The sequence below is a fragment of the Apteryx rowi genome, unplaced genomic scaffold, assembly GCF_003343035.1.
Source record: "Apteryx rowi isolate R43461 unplaced genomic scaffold, aptRow1 scaffold_469, whole genome shotgun sequence".
In the NCBI taxonomy this organism is placed as follows: domain Eukaryota; kingdom Metazoa; phylum Chordata; class Aves; order Apterygiformes; family Apterygidae; genus Apteryx; species Apteryx rowi.
The window spans coordinates 563,990-578,591 of NW_020450726.1; the positions used below are offsets into that span (position 1 = coordinate 563,990).

At 36.0% G+C, this 14,602-nt stretch overlaps 1 protein-coding gene across 1 annotated transcript in view; it reads left to right on the plus strand.

Annotated features, from left to right (window-relative positions):
• The window catches only part of DNAH5 (dynein axonemal heavy chain 5), a 146,874-nt gene that overhangs the window by 93,918 nt on the left and 38,354 nt on the right, over positions 1-14,602 (plus strand). The window contains exons 51-56 of the mRNA XM_026077914.1: positions 658-847; positions 4,195-4,367; positions 6,993-7,123; positions 9,834-9,987; positions 10,763-11,030; positions 12,157-12,388. Coding sequence (XP_025933699.1) covers positions 658-847; positions 4,195-4,367; positions 6,993-7,123; positions 9,834-9,987; positions 10,763-11,030; positions 12,157-12,388 — 1,148 coding nt within the window. The remainder of the gene's footprint in view (positions 1-657; positions 848-4,194; positions 4,368-6,992; positions 7,124-9,833; positions 9,988-10,762; positions 11,031-12,156; positions 12,389-14,602) is intronic.

The window sequence follows — 14,602 nt, forward strand, 5'->3', positions numbered from 1 at the left end:
TGCCTCATTTCTACAAAGCCCTGCAGGCTCAGAGAAGAAGTCGTCAAGGAGTATTGGAATTTTTTCTACTACTGTGTAGTAACCCCGTCTAGGATTAAAACCAGTGCTGCTAGAATTAAGAACCTTGTGGACTTCCTTCCCCCAGCTTCTGACCAAATGGAAGGACTTTAAAGATTTATTGAATTTGGAGAAGGAATAATATGAGCACTTCACATTTTTTTTTAACTGACTTTGTCTATGTGAATGGAAGTGACAGAATATCTGTATTTGGCATGAAATGATTCATGCCATGACGATGATATTTTCACTTACCTTCCATTTAGAGTGACCAGTTACATAAGTGGTTTCTCCGTGCATCCACATGTGTTACTACATATATGGATCTGATCTTAGATGCGGGGAAATAAAATCTTAATTAGGTAAATATGCTACAGTTTGGAATGCTAGACTAAGGCTTTTGCACAGTTAGCTGAATGTAAGTTTAAAGTGCTATTGGCCAGAGTAACCATCCAGTGTATTTCTCCTGACTAAAAACAGAAATGCCACTGTTTCTTTTCTACTTTTCCTATGATTTTTAAAATATTTTAAAAGCATGAATTTTATTGGTATAGCTTTGTTGCAAACCTAATCTGATTGAAATTTTTTTTGTTTTAATAGGTACTGATAAAACTTTGGAAGCATGAATGTAAGTGTGTTATTGCTGATCGTTTCACAACCTCAGAAGATGTAAACTGGTTTGACATTGCTTTGGCAAAACTTGTTGAGGAGGAATTTGGAGAAAAAAAAACTTTGCTGGATCCTGCTGCATTCTTTGTTGACTTCTTAAGGGATGCACCTGAAAGAACTGGTAATGATGGACTCTGATAACCATGGAGACGGCAAGAATAGGGATGAAGATATGATAAAATAGATGCTAATGTGAGGATGTCCTACAAATGCATAATATGGCCATGCTTCAAGGATGGCTGTCCTGCCCAGTGACTTTGAACAGAATCGAAGTCACTGGCTGAGGCACACCTTTTTATTTGTGGGATTTTAAGTCCTTATTTATATCCAGGTCTTCTAAATAGTAGAGCCTTGCTTCTATTTCCACCAAAGTACTAGACTGACAAGACTGACAAATGAAGGGCATGAGCCGGTTATTCTAAAATGATGAAGGAAGGGTGGTATGAATGATGGAGGTGGGGTTGCAGTACTGGATATAGGATAGCACTATAGCTACCATCCTTTAGAAGCCTGGTAAAGAAGTACTGGCTCTGGACTTGTCCAGTGTTTTCTGGGAAAGATGCATGATATATGATTTTGTATTGAGTGAATATTATTGCAAAATCTCCTGAATAGAGTAAAACCTCTTGAATTACCCACAGGGCTTATAAGGATGTCCTTGTGTCTTTTAAATCAAAATGCTATGTTCCTGAACTGGCTGAATAACCTGGGAGCATTTCTTAGTTGTAGCAAAACACAAGGATGCAAGACAGCTGTTTGGGTTTTTAGTCAAGATCATTATTAAACCATCAGGGGTTCAATTATCTGTGTCCCAATCATTGTAATGATGGATAGTGGAAGTAATAAAAGGTTGGCATGAGCTGTCAAATGCCATTTAAACCTTTTGGACAAATGAAGTTGTAAGAAGGCTGTGGCAAAGGGAGAGTAAAGGGTTGTAAATGTTTCAAGTGGAAGGAATCAAACAGAAGTGGAAAACAGACTGGTGTGGGAAAGCTGTCAAATATGTCCTTAAATTACTTGCTAAACTGGGGCAATGGAGAGAGGAGTGAAATGTAAGCCAGTATACATATGGATGAAAGCCGAGTAACTTTTAATGTGAAAATTTGAACCCACACTAGAAATCATTATGTTTAACTGAAAAATAAGTGCAATAAGAAGCATATATTTCTGAAAATAACTTGCTTCCTGGTGACTATTTAAGTATGCCTCCCTAGTAATAGGCTTTTTAGTAGGAAACTTCATCTAAATGCATCTGCAGAGTGGGAGACCCCCTATTTTGAAAGGGTGTGTTTGGTCCTCAGTATTTTGRCAGAGCCTTGAGAACTCCTTCCTGTTTTGGCTCTGAGTGCAAAGAATAACAACTGTTCTTTTGTTTTAATTGTCCCTTTAAGGTAAATAGTCTTACTGCATCATGATGACTTATAAGAACAGGAACTGGAGCTGGAGTTGTGAGTTCTTAAATGGATAAACAAAATACATCTGGTATCAATCTGAAATAACTCTATGCTAAATTTAGTGATGCAATGACATATATGCCCTGTACCTCTTTGGCTTGTACTGTCACAACATATTTCTCCCTGATAGCAGAGGCTTGAGATAAAGTAGCTGGAACAGCAGCTTTTAGAGCATAGCTTTACAAAAATGGTTAGTATTCCTGAGATCCCCAAACTGTTCAAAGATACTTTTTATCAATTAGTTTTAGCATTGATATTTACTACTTGTGATTCTAAAGCAAGTGAGTAGAGAAGGGTTCAAAATAATATATTACACCAACTGCTTCTGTAAATAATTTAAATGTCTGCCCTCTCTCAAGCTTAATACTTGATCGTGGTGTCTTTTGACATTAATAATAAAACTGCAGGAACAGGATCAAGCTGATATAATTCTATTAAATGGTGGAAAATTGTGAAAACATCCATACAGTTTAACTCCCTGCTGTATTTATTATTAGTTTCTTACCAGTGGTTTTTTAAATGCCTCATTCAGCTTTTAGGAAACTTATTTCCACCTGGAATAGTCCTTTTGTGTAACGGGGGTTTTTGCAGGTTAAAATAAGAACTCAGTTAATTTGACTGGATCTTGATCAAAAGGACTGTTTACATAGAAACAATACACACCAGAAGAATCCTGAAATACTGCTTCTTCTCAGAAATTTTCATCAAAATTTCGATGACCTCAGGCAATATAAAGGATACCTGCATCAGAATTAATTATCCATTTGTTCTGAGGGGTTTTGTTTGTGATAAAAGGCAATTTTCTTAACATATGTTTCAAGATTTAGCAAAATATACATATACATTTATCTTGGAGACTGCAACGCTATTAGACCTCTGCTAATCTGTAAAAGCAAAAAATAAAGTATGCCAGAAGCAAATGAAGAAAAAAATCAGATGAGAAGAGCGTCACAGATACCATCCAAAATAGCAACTGTTGATTGCCTTATTCCTCCTTTTCCTACCCTTTCCCCCACCTTCCAATGCATTACTAAGTGTTAAGGAAATACTTAATTCACTGGTTTTCAATTTTAAAAATACTGTGAAGAATGTATTTCTTTGGCTATTAAGGGGAGGCTTAGCAAAACAGATTCTTATTGATGACTGATCTATAGTAAGTGGAAGAACATATCCTGCAGCATATAGAGCATGAAATTTTGAAATCAATGGAGCTAGGTGTATGTAAATACTAGCACAGTTCTACTGTGTTCAACATTTTCTTGGAGGTGTGTGGAGGGAAGTGGTGTCTGCTTGCTGGCACTCTTCCAATAAAGTTTTCTCATTTGCTTTCTGTGAGTAACAGTTTTTACTAGTGAAAGGCATGTCACCTTTAAGCATGATTAAAGATGGGACAGCAGCACTATTTCCTCCTTTTCTTTGGGTAGGGAAGAGTTGACAACTTCTCGTATTTTTCGGATCCCTTGCTGAAACAAATACCTGCCCTTTTACACTGCGTATACATTTTGTGCGTGGTAGTTATTCACTTTAGTAGTGATGTTTTTTCACTACTATTTACTACTTTTTCACTACTACAGTAGTGACGTTTTTTCACTACTATTTACTACTATTTCACTACTACAATTTAAAATGTTTTTCCTTTTACAAAAGCAATTATATGCATTTTTTAACTGCAATATTATTTACCCTCCTTGTCTGGTGCTACTTTTGCTTCCAGTATCTAAGTTAAATGATTTCAGTTTTTTACTATCCAAGTCCTGGAAGTAGAGAAAGCAGGCTCCTTAATTTCTGTTGGTTTTGCATTTAAGAATTGGGCAGCTGAACTTAATGCTCCTTGTAGGTGGTATATAGGCAGCACTCTGATGTGAACATCTAATATGTAATATTATGTATAATAAGTAAAACCAGTTCTGGGTGGTTAATTAGACTTTTAATTTCCATCTCTTACTTATCACCACATTGTGTCTTCTTCAGTCATTTAAGCTGCTAAGGTTTTGTTACTTGCTTTTTGTTCTAGGTGAAAAATCAGAGGGAGCTGATTCATATATGCCCAAAATCTATGAGCCAGTTCACTCCTTTCATCAGCTACGGGATCGTTTAAATATGTTTTTACATGTATACAATGAGAAAGTCCGTGGTACCGGGTTGGACATGGTTTTCTTTGAAGATGCTATGATTCATTTAGTCAAGGTAGAGTCTTACTGGGTTGCCATTTGTTATTGCTGTTGTTATTTTCTTCCTTTTTCCTGAGCAGGTATGAATTTGGTTATGTTTACAAATGAATAGAGGAATGCACAAATTGAGTTACATTACCTTTAAAATTGAAGCAACTCATTTTTTCTAACAAATACTCTGTTTTTCACCCTCTGACCCGGTATTAAAATGCAACTTTTCTGAAGATTCACCAGATAGACCTATTCTTTTACATATAACCATGAGTAGGATCATGGTCCTAACTATTCTGACTCTTTCTTGACCTTCCTTCTTATTAATTCTTCTGAGAGCCTTTCCTCTCTTTGGAATGAGTGAAATGAAATTCAGGTTTGGACATAATTGGTTGCTGATGAAGGTATAGGCAGAGCTGAGTAAGAATAAATATAGTCCAGACTTTGTAGATACGCAGTATGATCATTTCTTTTAAAATTCCTTTGAATATGGAGTGGAGTTGACCATAATTCTTAGCACAGCTCAGCTTGGTAGGATTGCCTGCACAGAATAGGCTTCCTACAAAGGAAAAGCTTCTTTGTTAAACTAAAAAAAACCATTATTTCTAAGTTGCACAGGGAGGTTATCTTTATTTCTTATCATAAATTATTAGGAACTGTAGAAGGGTCATGAAATATTGGATTGTCCTAGCCTAACGAATGTTATAATAAGTATGTAAACAATTTGAATTGAATTATAGTTGGCAAACATATAGTACCTGCAGTTTTCAAAATTTTGTGGTGGGTTCTTGTCAATTCACAAATTGGACACTTTGTTTTAAGGTCTTCCCTGCAAAATGGATGATGATCTGTTATGGAATTCTTTAGGAAAATTGTTAAGTCATCATCATACTCACTACTGAATTTCTGGTTTATTTCTTGTCAAAATCTATATAAATGCAGAATCTAGCCCAAATCCTATTTTGCTAGTCTTAGAAAGCCACCTGCCTTAAGGAATCTCTTCCCTGGGTAGCTAGTTGGTAGACTCCTGAAACGATATCTTAACCTTCTATTGGATAAAATGAATAGATAGTGCTTCTGTGATCCCATATTCTTGAAAGTAGCATTTGCAGCTGTGTGGGTCTGAGCTGTATGCCTTTGCTATGCATGAGGCAGCTTCCAGGAGAAAGCTAGATAAGCCCAGTGAAGATCGTGCTTAATCTGAACTAAGGTAACATCCCTTGAATGAATTAAGGCTGAGGAAAGGCTGTTCTCTGTTAACCAGAGAACAAAGCTTCTGATTTATGTTTGTGCGCCTCTGCATGAAAAAGATCTTGTAGCCACAATTAAAATGATCAGCAGTATTCTGAGGGTGGTGTGCAAAACTGTTTTTCTTCCTCAGGTTAAAAACTAAGTATGCTTAGAGTAAACCTTTACACTTGATTTTATCTTTGCTTGTAAAACATTTAGCTATGAAAAATAACAATTACACTGCGCTCAAAATTTCAAGTACATGATTTTAAACCCCCAGGAAATTAACACACCTGTTTTTAATAGCCTTAAATTTTGGAAAAAGTGTATTAAAGGAAATGCAAGTAAATAGGTGGCCCAGACCACTTACTAGCATCATAAAAGTCCAGAGGCAGAGAGAGAAATTGAGATTATAAAGAGAACAGGAGCCCACACCGCGTACCAGTGATTGCACAACAGAGCTCAGCTGCTAGATAGCTGCTTGGTAGTATCTTGCCTTTGAGAGGCAAGTGGCTCCATGCTGTTCCAGAAAAGAATGCAGGCTCCTCGGTGTGCTACAGGGATCTGCCCATGAGCAACTAATGGGCGTGGAGTAAGTTTCCTTTCCTGTATCCGAAGGCATATTTTCTCAGCATCAGCTAACCCCTTTTTCCAGAATTACTGGCATTGTTTTTCAGCTGTGGGCAATGGAACGGTTGCTGCATGTAGTTCACAGTGCTGAAAATTTTCTTGTTGTGTTGCATAGAGTACCTTCATTCATATTGTGCTGTCCTGGAATGGAAGGGAAATGTGGAACTACTGCCTTTTGCTTTAAAAGATAAATAGTAAAATAGGAAAGAAAGGGAGATCTGTCTGGGAGATTTTTCACTGTGATCAAATATTTGCACAGATATGGTGCACTTTTATAGTCAAGTAAATTAAAGGTTTAAGAAGGTTCATTATAAAGGACATATTATTACTTACTGCAGAGTATTCTGGGGTCTGTTTCCCAGGAATTTAATAGTCCTGAGACTGACTTTCTGAACACTATGAAGGGGACCTGGAGAGATGAGGCATACTTAAGTTGTTGTGAAGGTATGATGGGGGGAAATTTCCCTCCCAGTTTTTAATTAATCCGTCATACTGTGATTGTAACAGTTGAGATTTACTTGTGCTTTTTGGAATTGGTAGATGAAATCTACTGATAATTGGAAGTTCACAGGGATGGAATCAAGTGGTTGCTATAGTATTGGAAGGTTTACAGAAAATATTGGAAAGTGCAAATATTTTTAGAATGTATTAATAAAGAATCCTTGAATTTGAACTTAAAAATTCAGTTTGTTTTGCACTTCTAAGATAATTTTATTATCACTTTGGTGTAGTATTTTTGGGCAGCTAACTTTTAAACATTTTAGCAATAAAAGGCTGCATTGTTATACAGATTTCCCGGGTGATTCGCACTCCTTGTGGAAATGCTCTTCTAGTTGGAGTTGGTGGTTCAGGAAAGCAGAGCTTAACAAGACTGGCATCATTCATAGCTGGCTATGATACATTCCAGATCATGTTAACAAGGTGAGCATTAACTGAAATTTAAGTATATAAGTACTTTGTGTTTGAACTCTTTCTGTAACTAAAGCACTTACTCCCCATCTGTGTAGTGGGAGAAAGAACAACATAGGCTGAGCAATGATGCCTAGAATGGAAATGCATGAAAATGCTTAGAGACTTACTCAATCATCTACTTGATTTTCTATAGTGAATCTGAGCTTTTACCTTCTATAAGGTAAAACCTTACCTTCATATGTTTCAGAGAGTGGGGAAGAATTTTGGCTGGGTAAAGTTACCTGGAAAGTATTTGCACGTGATCTCTATCCACAGTATCTTTCTGAGTTTATCTTGTAATAATTAATTTGGTAGTTTTTGTGTATTTTTCAGTATTTTGACAGTCCTTTCCAAGCATAAGTTACCTTACTTTATATGGTTTAACCCAATATATTTTCTTTTGAAATTGAAATAACTCACAGAAGAACTAAATAATAAATTATAATTTTTTCTTCAAATATATTGGTGCCTCCCAAAGTGTATAGGACCAGTCAATGATCAGGTAATATTGGCAGCACTCAAATAAGGTGATGTAATAGTAGAAGCTAAATGATATTTTTTTCTTTTGCAGCTGTGTTTGCTGCAGAAGAAATTGTAGATTCCTGTGTGGGAATGCTTCTTGGTGAGGATCTCATCAGAGAGTCTATCTGAAATAGAAATGACTTTAAGAGAGTTTACTGTACAATTGACAAAACAAGCAGTAACAAATTACCAGATATTATGCACAAAGTATTATGAAGTCCTAAATGGTGAAATAATTGAATTAACAAAGTGTTGTGCTGCCTCCCACTAAAGTTGCCTTGGGACCTGAGGATTGTAAGGTGGCAAATGTAGTGCTCATGAAAAAATAAAAGTGCCCAGAGAAGATCTGGGGAACCTTTACACTTGCAGACCTTTAAGCCTGATGCCTGCAGTAAGTAAATTAAAAGAAACTATTATGAAGAATAGACTGAGCGATCGTCTGAATAAATATGATTTTAGGAAAGTCTCAACAAAGTTTCTAATGAAATATAATCCTGCCTTACAAACTATTTGGAATTCTTCAAGGGGGTCAACAAGCAAGTGCAGATATCTGATCTGGTTAATACAATCCATTTGGACCTTCAAAAGACTTGTCATCCAAAGAATAGTGTCTACTGCCATGTTGATGTTACTTGTAAATTTAGCAAGCAAAAATAAGAATACAGTCAGATAGCCTCATGAGACCTTGCYTGATGTATTAATTCAGTATGATAGTACAACACTAACACATGCAATTTACTTTTCACTCTACTTCTCATAAAGTGTTGACTTTGAGGTTATATCAACTGGAGGTGATGTTAAGTAAGCTGTATTTCACTTTATCAGAATGTTGATTGGTACAGTTATGTCAAAAGAAGATACTGCTGCTATTTTTTCTTTAGTCTCATTACATTGTCAAAGGAGGAATTGAGACTATTGAAACTATTATACAATTAAACACCATGTTTTCCTAAGAAACATAAAATGGAAAGATCTAGCTTATAAGTAGAAAGTTCTCATACTTTGTCCCCAGATACCTCTGGGAAAAATGTGAATACTCCTTGGATACTATCATTTGCCCTTTATTAATCCAATTTCTCCTATTCACCTGTGAGTTCTCAAAGAAAGTAATTATTGGGTTTTAAATAGTTTCATTTAGTTCATCAAAACAGATGATGTCATATTGCTGACTTAATGTGTTTAATTTAAAGATTTTTTTCCTGTCAGTATTTCTGTTAAATTTTTGAGAATTAACTGAACATCTCTTCACATCAACTTTTTCTTTTCCCCCAACAGAAATAAAAAGACATTGAATATTTCTGTCTTCTCTGGGTGTCCATTTCTGCTTTTAGTGATGTCTTTACTATTGTGGTGTTTTATTTATAATATACTTATGGAACCTTATCTTGTTGACCTTGATATGTATGTTGAAATGCAAAAAATTCTCTTCTTAATCATCAAGAACAAAAAAGCTAAAACCTAAGTGTTTATTTCCTGAGCTCCTCCATAGTGAAGAGGAAGTATTGTGAAGTTTCTGATTTTTCAGGTCATGCATGAGATCATTATGGTTACATTAGAAACTCTTATTAGAGTTGCATACAACAGCTTCTTTGTTTTAGTTCTTAATGAGCATCCTAGAAACTTCTGTTTTTATTGCACTCATTTACCAACCCATAAAGATCTTGTAACCTTACCTAATAAATTTTTTGTTTGCCGCACTCTCCTTCCTTTTCTTGAAACTATGAATGCTATCATTAGTGATGACTTTTGCCAAAAGGGCCAATGGCCTTGAGTTTCTCAGTTAGTCAAAGTCTAATGTACCTGATCTCATTGTCCCCGGCATGTGACAAAACCCTGAGACAGCCTCTGTCTGCCTTTGCTCATTTTCTAGCAAAAGAGAGTTAAGGAGCATGATACAACTTCAGTTTGGGGATTTTTTTTTTTAGCTGATGTGAAAGGGAAAAAGAGAGCAGGAAGGAGGAGAATGGATTAGGTGTTTAATGGGAGACTTTGAAATGAGCTATGTCTCTCCAGCTAATCTAAATAAAAAATCCTGAATAGTCTGCACTTTTTTGCTTTAAATTCCAAGACATTGCTTGCTGCTTAAGTTTGCATGTTCTGTTTTTAAAAAGGCATTTTTGAAAAGGTATGAATATTAATAGGGCTGTCCTTTTTGTAGATCATACAACACTTCAAATCTTATGGAAGATCTAAAACTCTTGTACAGAATAGCAGGACAGCAAGGGAAGGGCATCTGTTTTCTTTTTACAGACAATGAGATCAAAGATGAGTCTTTCTTGGAATACCTGAACAACGTTTTATCATCAGGAGAGGTAGGATGCTTTCTCATGATAGTTTTTCTGCTTTTTAACTTTTATTATTAGTTAGCAAAATAACTGAATTCATCTGAATATTCTTTTACATATCAAGGGGCATACTTTCACAAGCTAAAACTCAAGTACTTCTGCATCATTAAAGTATTATTAAAAATAGAAATAATCCATTGTACTACACTATAGACTGTGACAAAACTACTTTAAAATTTATAATGAGCATCATCATTCCATACAGAGAAATTGTCTAAGTCAGATCCTTTTAAATGTGTTGACAAACTACCAGGAACWTGATAATAGCTTTAAAAAAAAAAAGTGTGAAATTTAGTGAACATTATCTAAGTTTGACRAAATTATCTGTTAGATTAAAAATCTCATTAATGTTCAATCAGTTTTTGTATGGTATATTTGTGTCCAGAATGGATGGCTTTTATAATTTGTCTTTTTTTTTTTTTTTAATAATAGGGTTTGTGTTTCAGAGCCATTTTTACTAGTTTTTAGAATATTAAAAAAAGAGAATAACCTTGCTGTACATAAATATTTTTCATGTGGGAGAGTGTATTGCCTACTTCTACAGCAAGTTAGATTTCAATGTGATTAATGGAGTCACTCCAGTAAAAATTCTGGTTTAAAATAGTGGTGTGGGTCCTAATAACTTTAGTATCTGAAATGTATGCTCCTTCCTGAAATGCTATGTATTAAATCAACCCTATGCTGTATACTCTATTTTAGATTATCTCCTAAAACATGAAAAACGATCTTTTTTTTCTCAAAGGTCTCAAACTTATTTGCACGGGACGAAATAGATGAGATCACTAGTGACCTCATACCTGTCTTTAAAAAGGAACATCCACGTAGACCTCCAACAAGTGAGGGTCTGTATGACTGCTTCATGACCAGAGTCCGTCAGAACCTTCATGTGGTACTTTGCTTTTCACCAGTAGGTGAAAAGTTCCGAAACCGGGCCTTGAAGTTCCCTGCTCTCATTTCTGGATGCACTATAGATTGGTTCAGCTTGTGGCCTAAGGATGCTCTAGTGGCAGGTAAGTGTAGCTTTTGTCTTGGCAGATACTTAATTCTGTGATCAACAGTCAGGAAGCCCAAGTTTCTTGAGCCACTTTGACTGACTTGAAGGCAAGCAAAGCTTGTTTTGCCAACCCACTGTCAGAAGAAACTCAGTTCCAAAATCTGATATGAATGTTATCCTGCTTAAAGGTTGAGTACACTATATTCCACTGTTACAATATTTCAAATGGAAGAAAGTCATCAAAAATAGTTTGAAGAAAAAATCCTCTGATAGATGGCTTAAGGCATTAATAGAGAAGGGAAAATACCGCTAAAGAAAGTAACTATCATTACACCTGCAACAAGGTTAATGCAGCACTCCACAAAACTTTTACCCATTTTGATATTTTACTTCATATTGTTGCTTCACAAATATATGCTATGACCATCAATCTGAATTAAATGGCAGGTTTAAAATATATGACACAAGGTAAAAAGGAGTTTTTGAATTTTTTCTTAGTCTCAACTACACAATAAACATTAAAAAAAGTTTCTACTTCAAAAACCTACCTGAAAAATTCCTAATGAGAAAGCCCATATTTTTTACTATAGTAAAACATTGAAAGTGAATCTCTGCATTGAAATGTTTAAAACCACTGCCCAAGTAGGTACTTTTTAGGTATTACATAACCTGTGTAGGTAAGAAAATGTTCATGCAATGTGAAATGTGCATTTCCCATGTCACAGCAGTCAATAAGTTGGTTGATAATTAGTATTTATATTTGAAATTATTTTTATRGAAGACAGTGCATCTTGCAAGATGTATTTCAGATTGCCAAGAACATTTGTACAAAGACTTTACTTCCATAAATTTTCTCTGCTCTGCAACTATTGCCTGTTGTAATCAATACCATCCTTTAATAGACCAAATACTGCACTGTGAAACCTTAAAAATAAAATACTATTTAAAGTTCAGCCACATACCAAGCCTTAGATATATATGAGTAAGTAATGCAGAGATCAATGGCTTTTAGCAGATGAAGATTTAAATTAGCAGGAAATACTTCTCTGTGACRTGATACATAGCTTGTATACTGCCTTGTTTCTATGATAAGAGTTTTTCCTGAATATTTACATGTATTTGTTTTTTCTTTTTTTCCTAAGTATCTGAACATTTCCTGTCCTCATATGATATTGACTGCACTGCTGAGATAAAGAGGGAAATAGTGCAGTGTATGGGCTCATTCCAGGATGGAGTGGCAGAGAAGTGTTCCGATTACTTTCAGAGATACAGACGTTCCACACATGTGACTCCCAAATCCTACCTGTCCTTTATTCAGGGATATAAAATTACATACAAAGAAAAGCATGCAGAAGTTCAGATGTTAGCCAACAGGTAAAAAGCTCAGCTTGCTACTATCTTCCTATAGTTTTCTTCCCAATCTAGCTATATATTTGTATGCTTTATCTTAACACATGACACGTCTCTTTGCACAGCAGCAGTTTCCTCTGGAGTTTCCTAATGGGGCTAAAATGGTGTAAGGGTTTAATCTGATCAAAAATTAGGGTTGCTCTTTGTTGTGAAAGGAGTGATGCACTTCATTCGTAAGAGAGATGCAGCACTACGTTTATTGCAGTAAGACACCGACTTAACAAAGTTCAATCATGAATAAGAATGATTTAGCAAGGTTCAATTGGCAAGGTTCACTCAGTTATTTACTGCATGAAGGACAGGGTCAGATGCGTGCGCAACGGAGACCCTCCCATTGAGTCACGAGGTTCAGACTGGACCCCCTTGCTTTCTAAACTCCTGAGAGGAGCCTAGGTGCAGCTGGATCCAGTGCTAGTCCCAGACTTGGTCAACGGTTTATGTCTAAGGAATTATGCGCACAATTAATCAGAGATATAACTTAGCAAAGTTTTGCAAAGTTCGCAAAAGTTCAGCATGCTATTAATCACTTACCAAGGATCTGTCGTGGGTAAGGAATCTCTCAACCTCGAGGAGTAACCTTGAGATGCGTCCCTGCTCAGGAGGAGGTTCTGCAGTGCAGCCCACTGCCGTGCAGGAGAGCTCAATGAGCTCTGGGCTGTCCCCTGTTTATGGGGGGGAGATGATTGACTCATAGTCATATTTGCATACTAGACGGGCTTTAGTTGGCTCATGCTCAATTAGCCCCTGCATACGTGCTGTTTACAGGGAGGTCAGGTTGAGGGGGAGAGAACACATCAAGGAGGGGAAAGGAGCGCACCGTCACACTCTTGGCATATATTTTAAAGAATATCTATTTTTGGAGGGGAAATATGGTGATATATGAAAGAGCAAGCCGGTGAAAAAAGTGGATATACATTATTCCCATATATTTTTAATGAGCAGAAGAACACATCTACATGTGATATGATAATATGTTCACAATAACATTTAATTTACCAAGGAGCAATATTTGTTTTCTTGCTAAACAGTTGTGTCCTGATATGAACATGCAAGTATTACCCTTGGCATTTTTGCCTTTGTGGTCGTAGAGCCTAATTTAGGCTGCTGAACTTTTTACTTAAGGATTAATAAAGTGGTTTTGATATGTTCAGTCTCATTTTCAGATATTTTGCTAAACTGATGAAGTCTCTTTTCAGATTTAGCTTCATGTCAGAATTACTTAAGTAGAATATAAAATTAGCCTTTAGGGTATTTGTTGGTATCACTCTTAAGAAACTACTGTCTTGATTTTAGAAAAGTGGCATTCAGAACCGGAAGCCTTTACAAAATTTCACTTTGAAATATTCTCTGGCTTCAAAGCCAAATTGAATAAGAAACCTGTAGTTATGTTATGGGTGAAGACTTGAAAAACAGGGAGGTTCGATCTGGTCTTCTGCCTTCTGACTCCTCAGGTGGACCTGATTAGTTCATGTACATCCATCTGTTTCAATTAACCTTGGTTGCACAGTTTGAACAGCTTTGGTAGATGTTACTCTTGGCCTGTTTTTCCGTATTTGTTTAKCTGTTCCAGTACTACTTAGCCTTTGCAATAGCAGCCTCTTTTGTTCTTCCTGTGCCTCCTGCATGAAGCATATCTTTTCCTAATCTACATCTCACTTATGTTTGTCTGAAGCATCTGTGCTGAGAGTCTGACACTTCAATAGACAGAAAAGACTGTTTAAGGGGTCTTTTAATGCTGGATGACAAAAGCGTAATCTCAGTGCTATTTTTCTGTGACTCTCTTGGTTGGTTGATCTTGAAGTTATTACTTTGATTTTATTAACCTTTTCAATATCCTCTTCAAACAACTAATAGTGATTTGAGATATATCTAAGGATTCTGGTGACCAAAATGCTTTGTGCTGTATAGAACTCAGTCCTTTGAGTATCAGGTTGGAGCTCAACAGAGACAGTGACATATATGGAACTGACATATATGACTTTTATGCCATAATAAAGACATACTCTTTAAGTTAGAAATGAGGAAAATTTCAAGCCACATGGTCGCTTTTAGGTTATTCTTTATTGTTCACTTCCCTGGTTCTGATGACAACAGAAACTTACATGAAAGTTTCTGTGCAAGTTTTAATTTTGGTATAAAACATCTTTTGGTAGTATATTCATCCTATTCATTCTATTA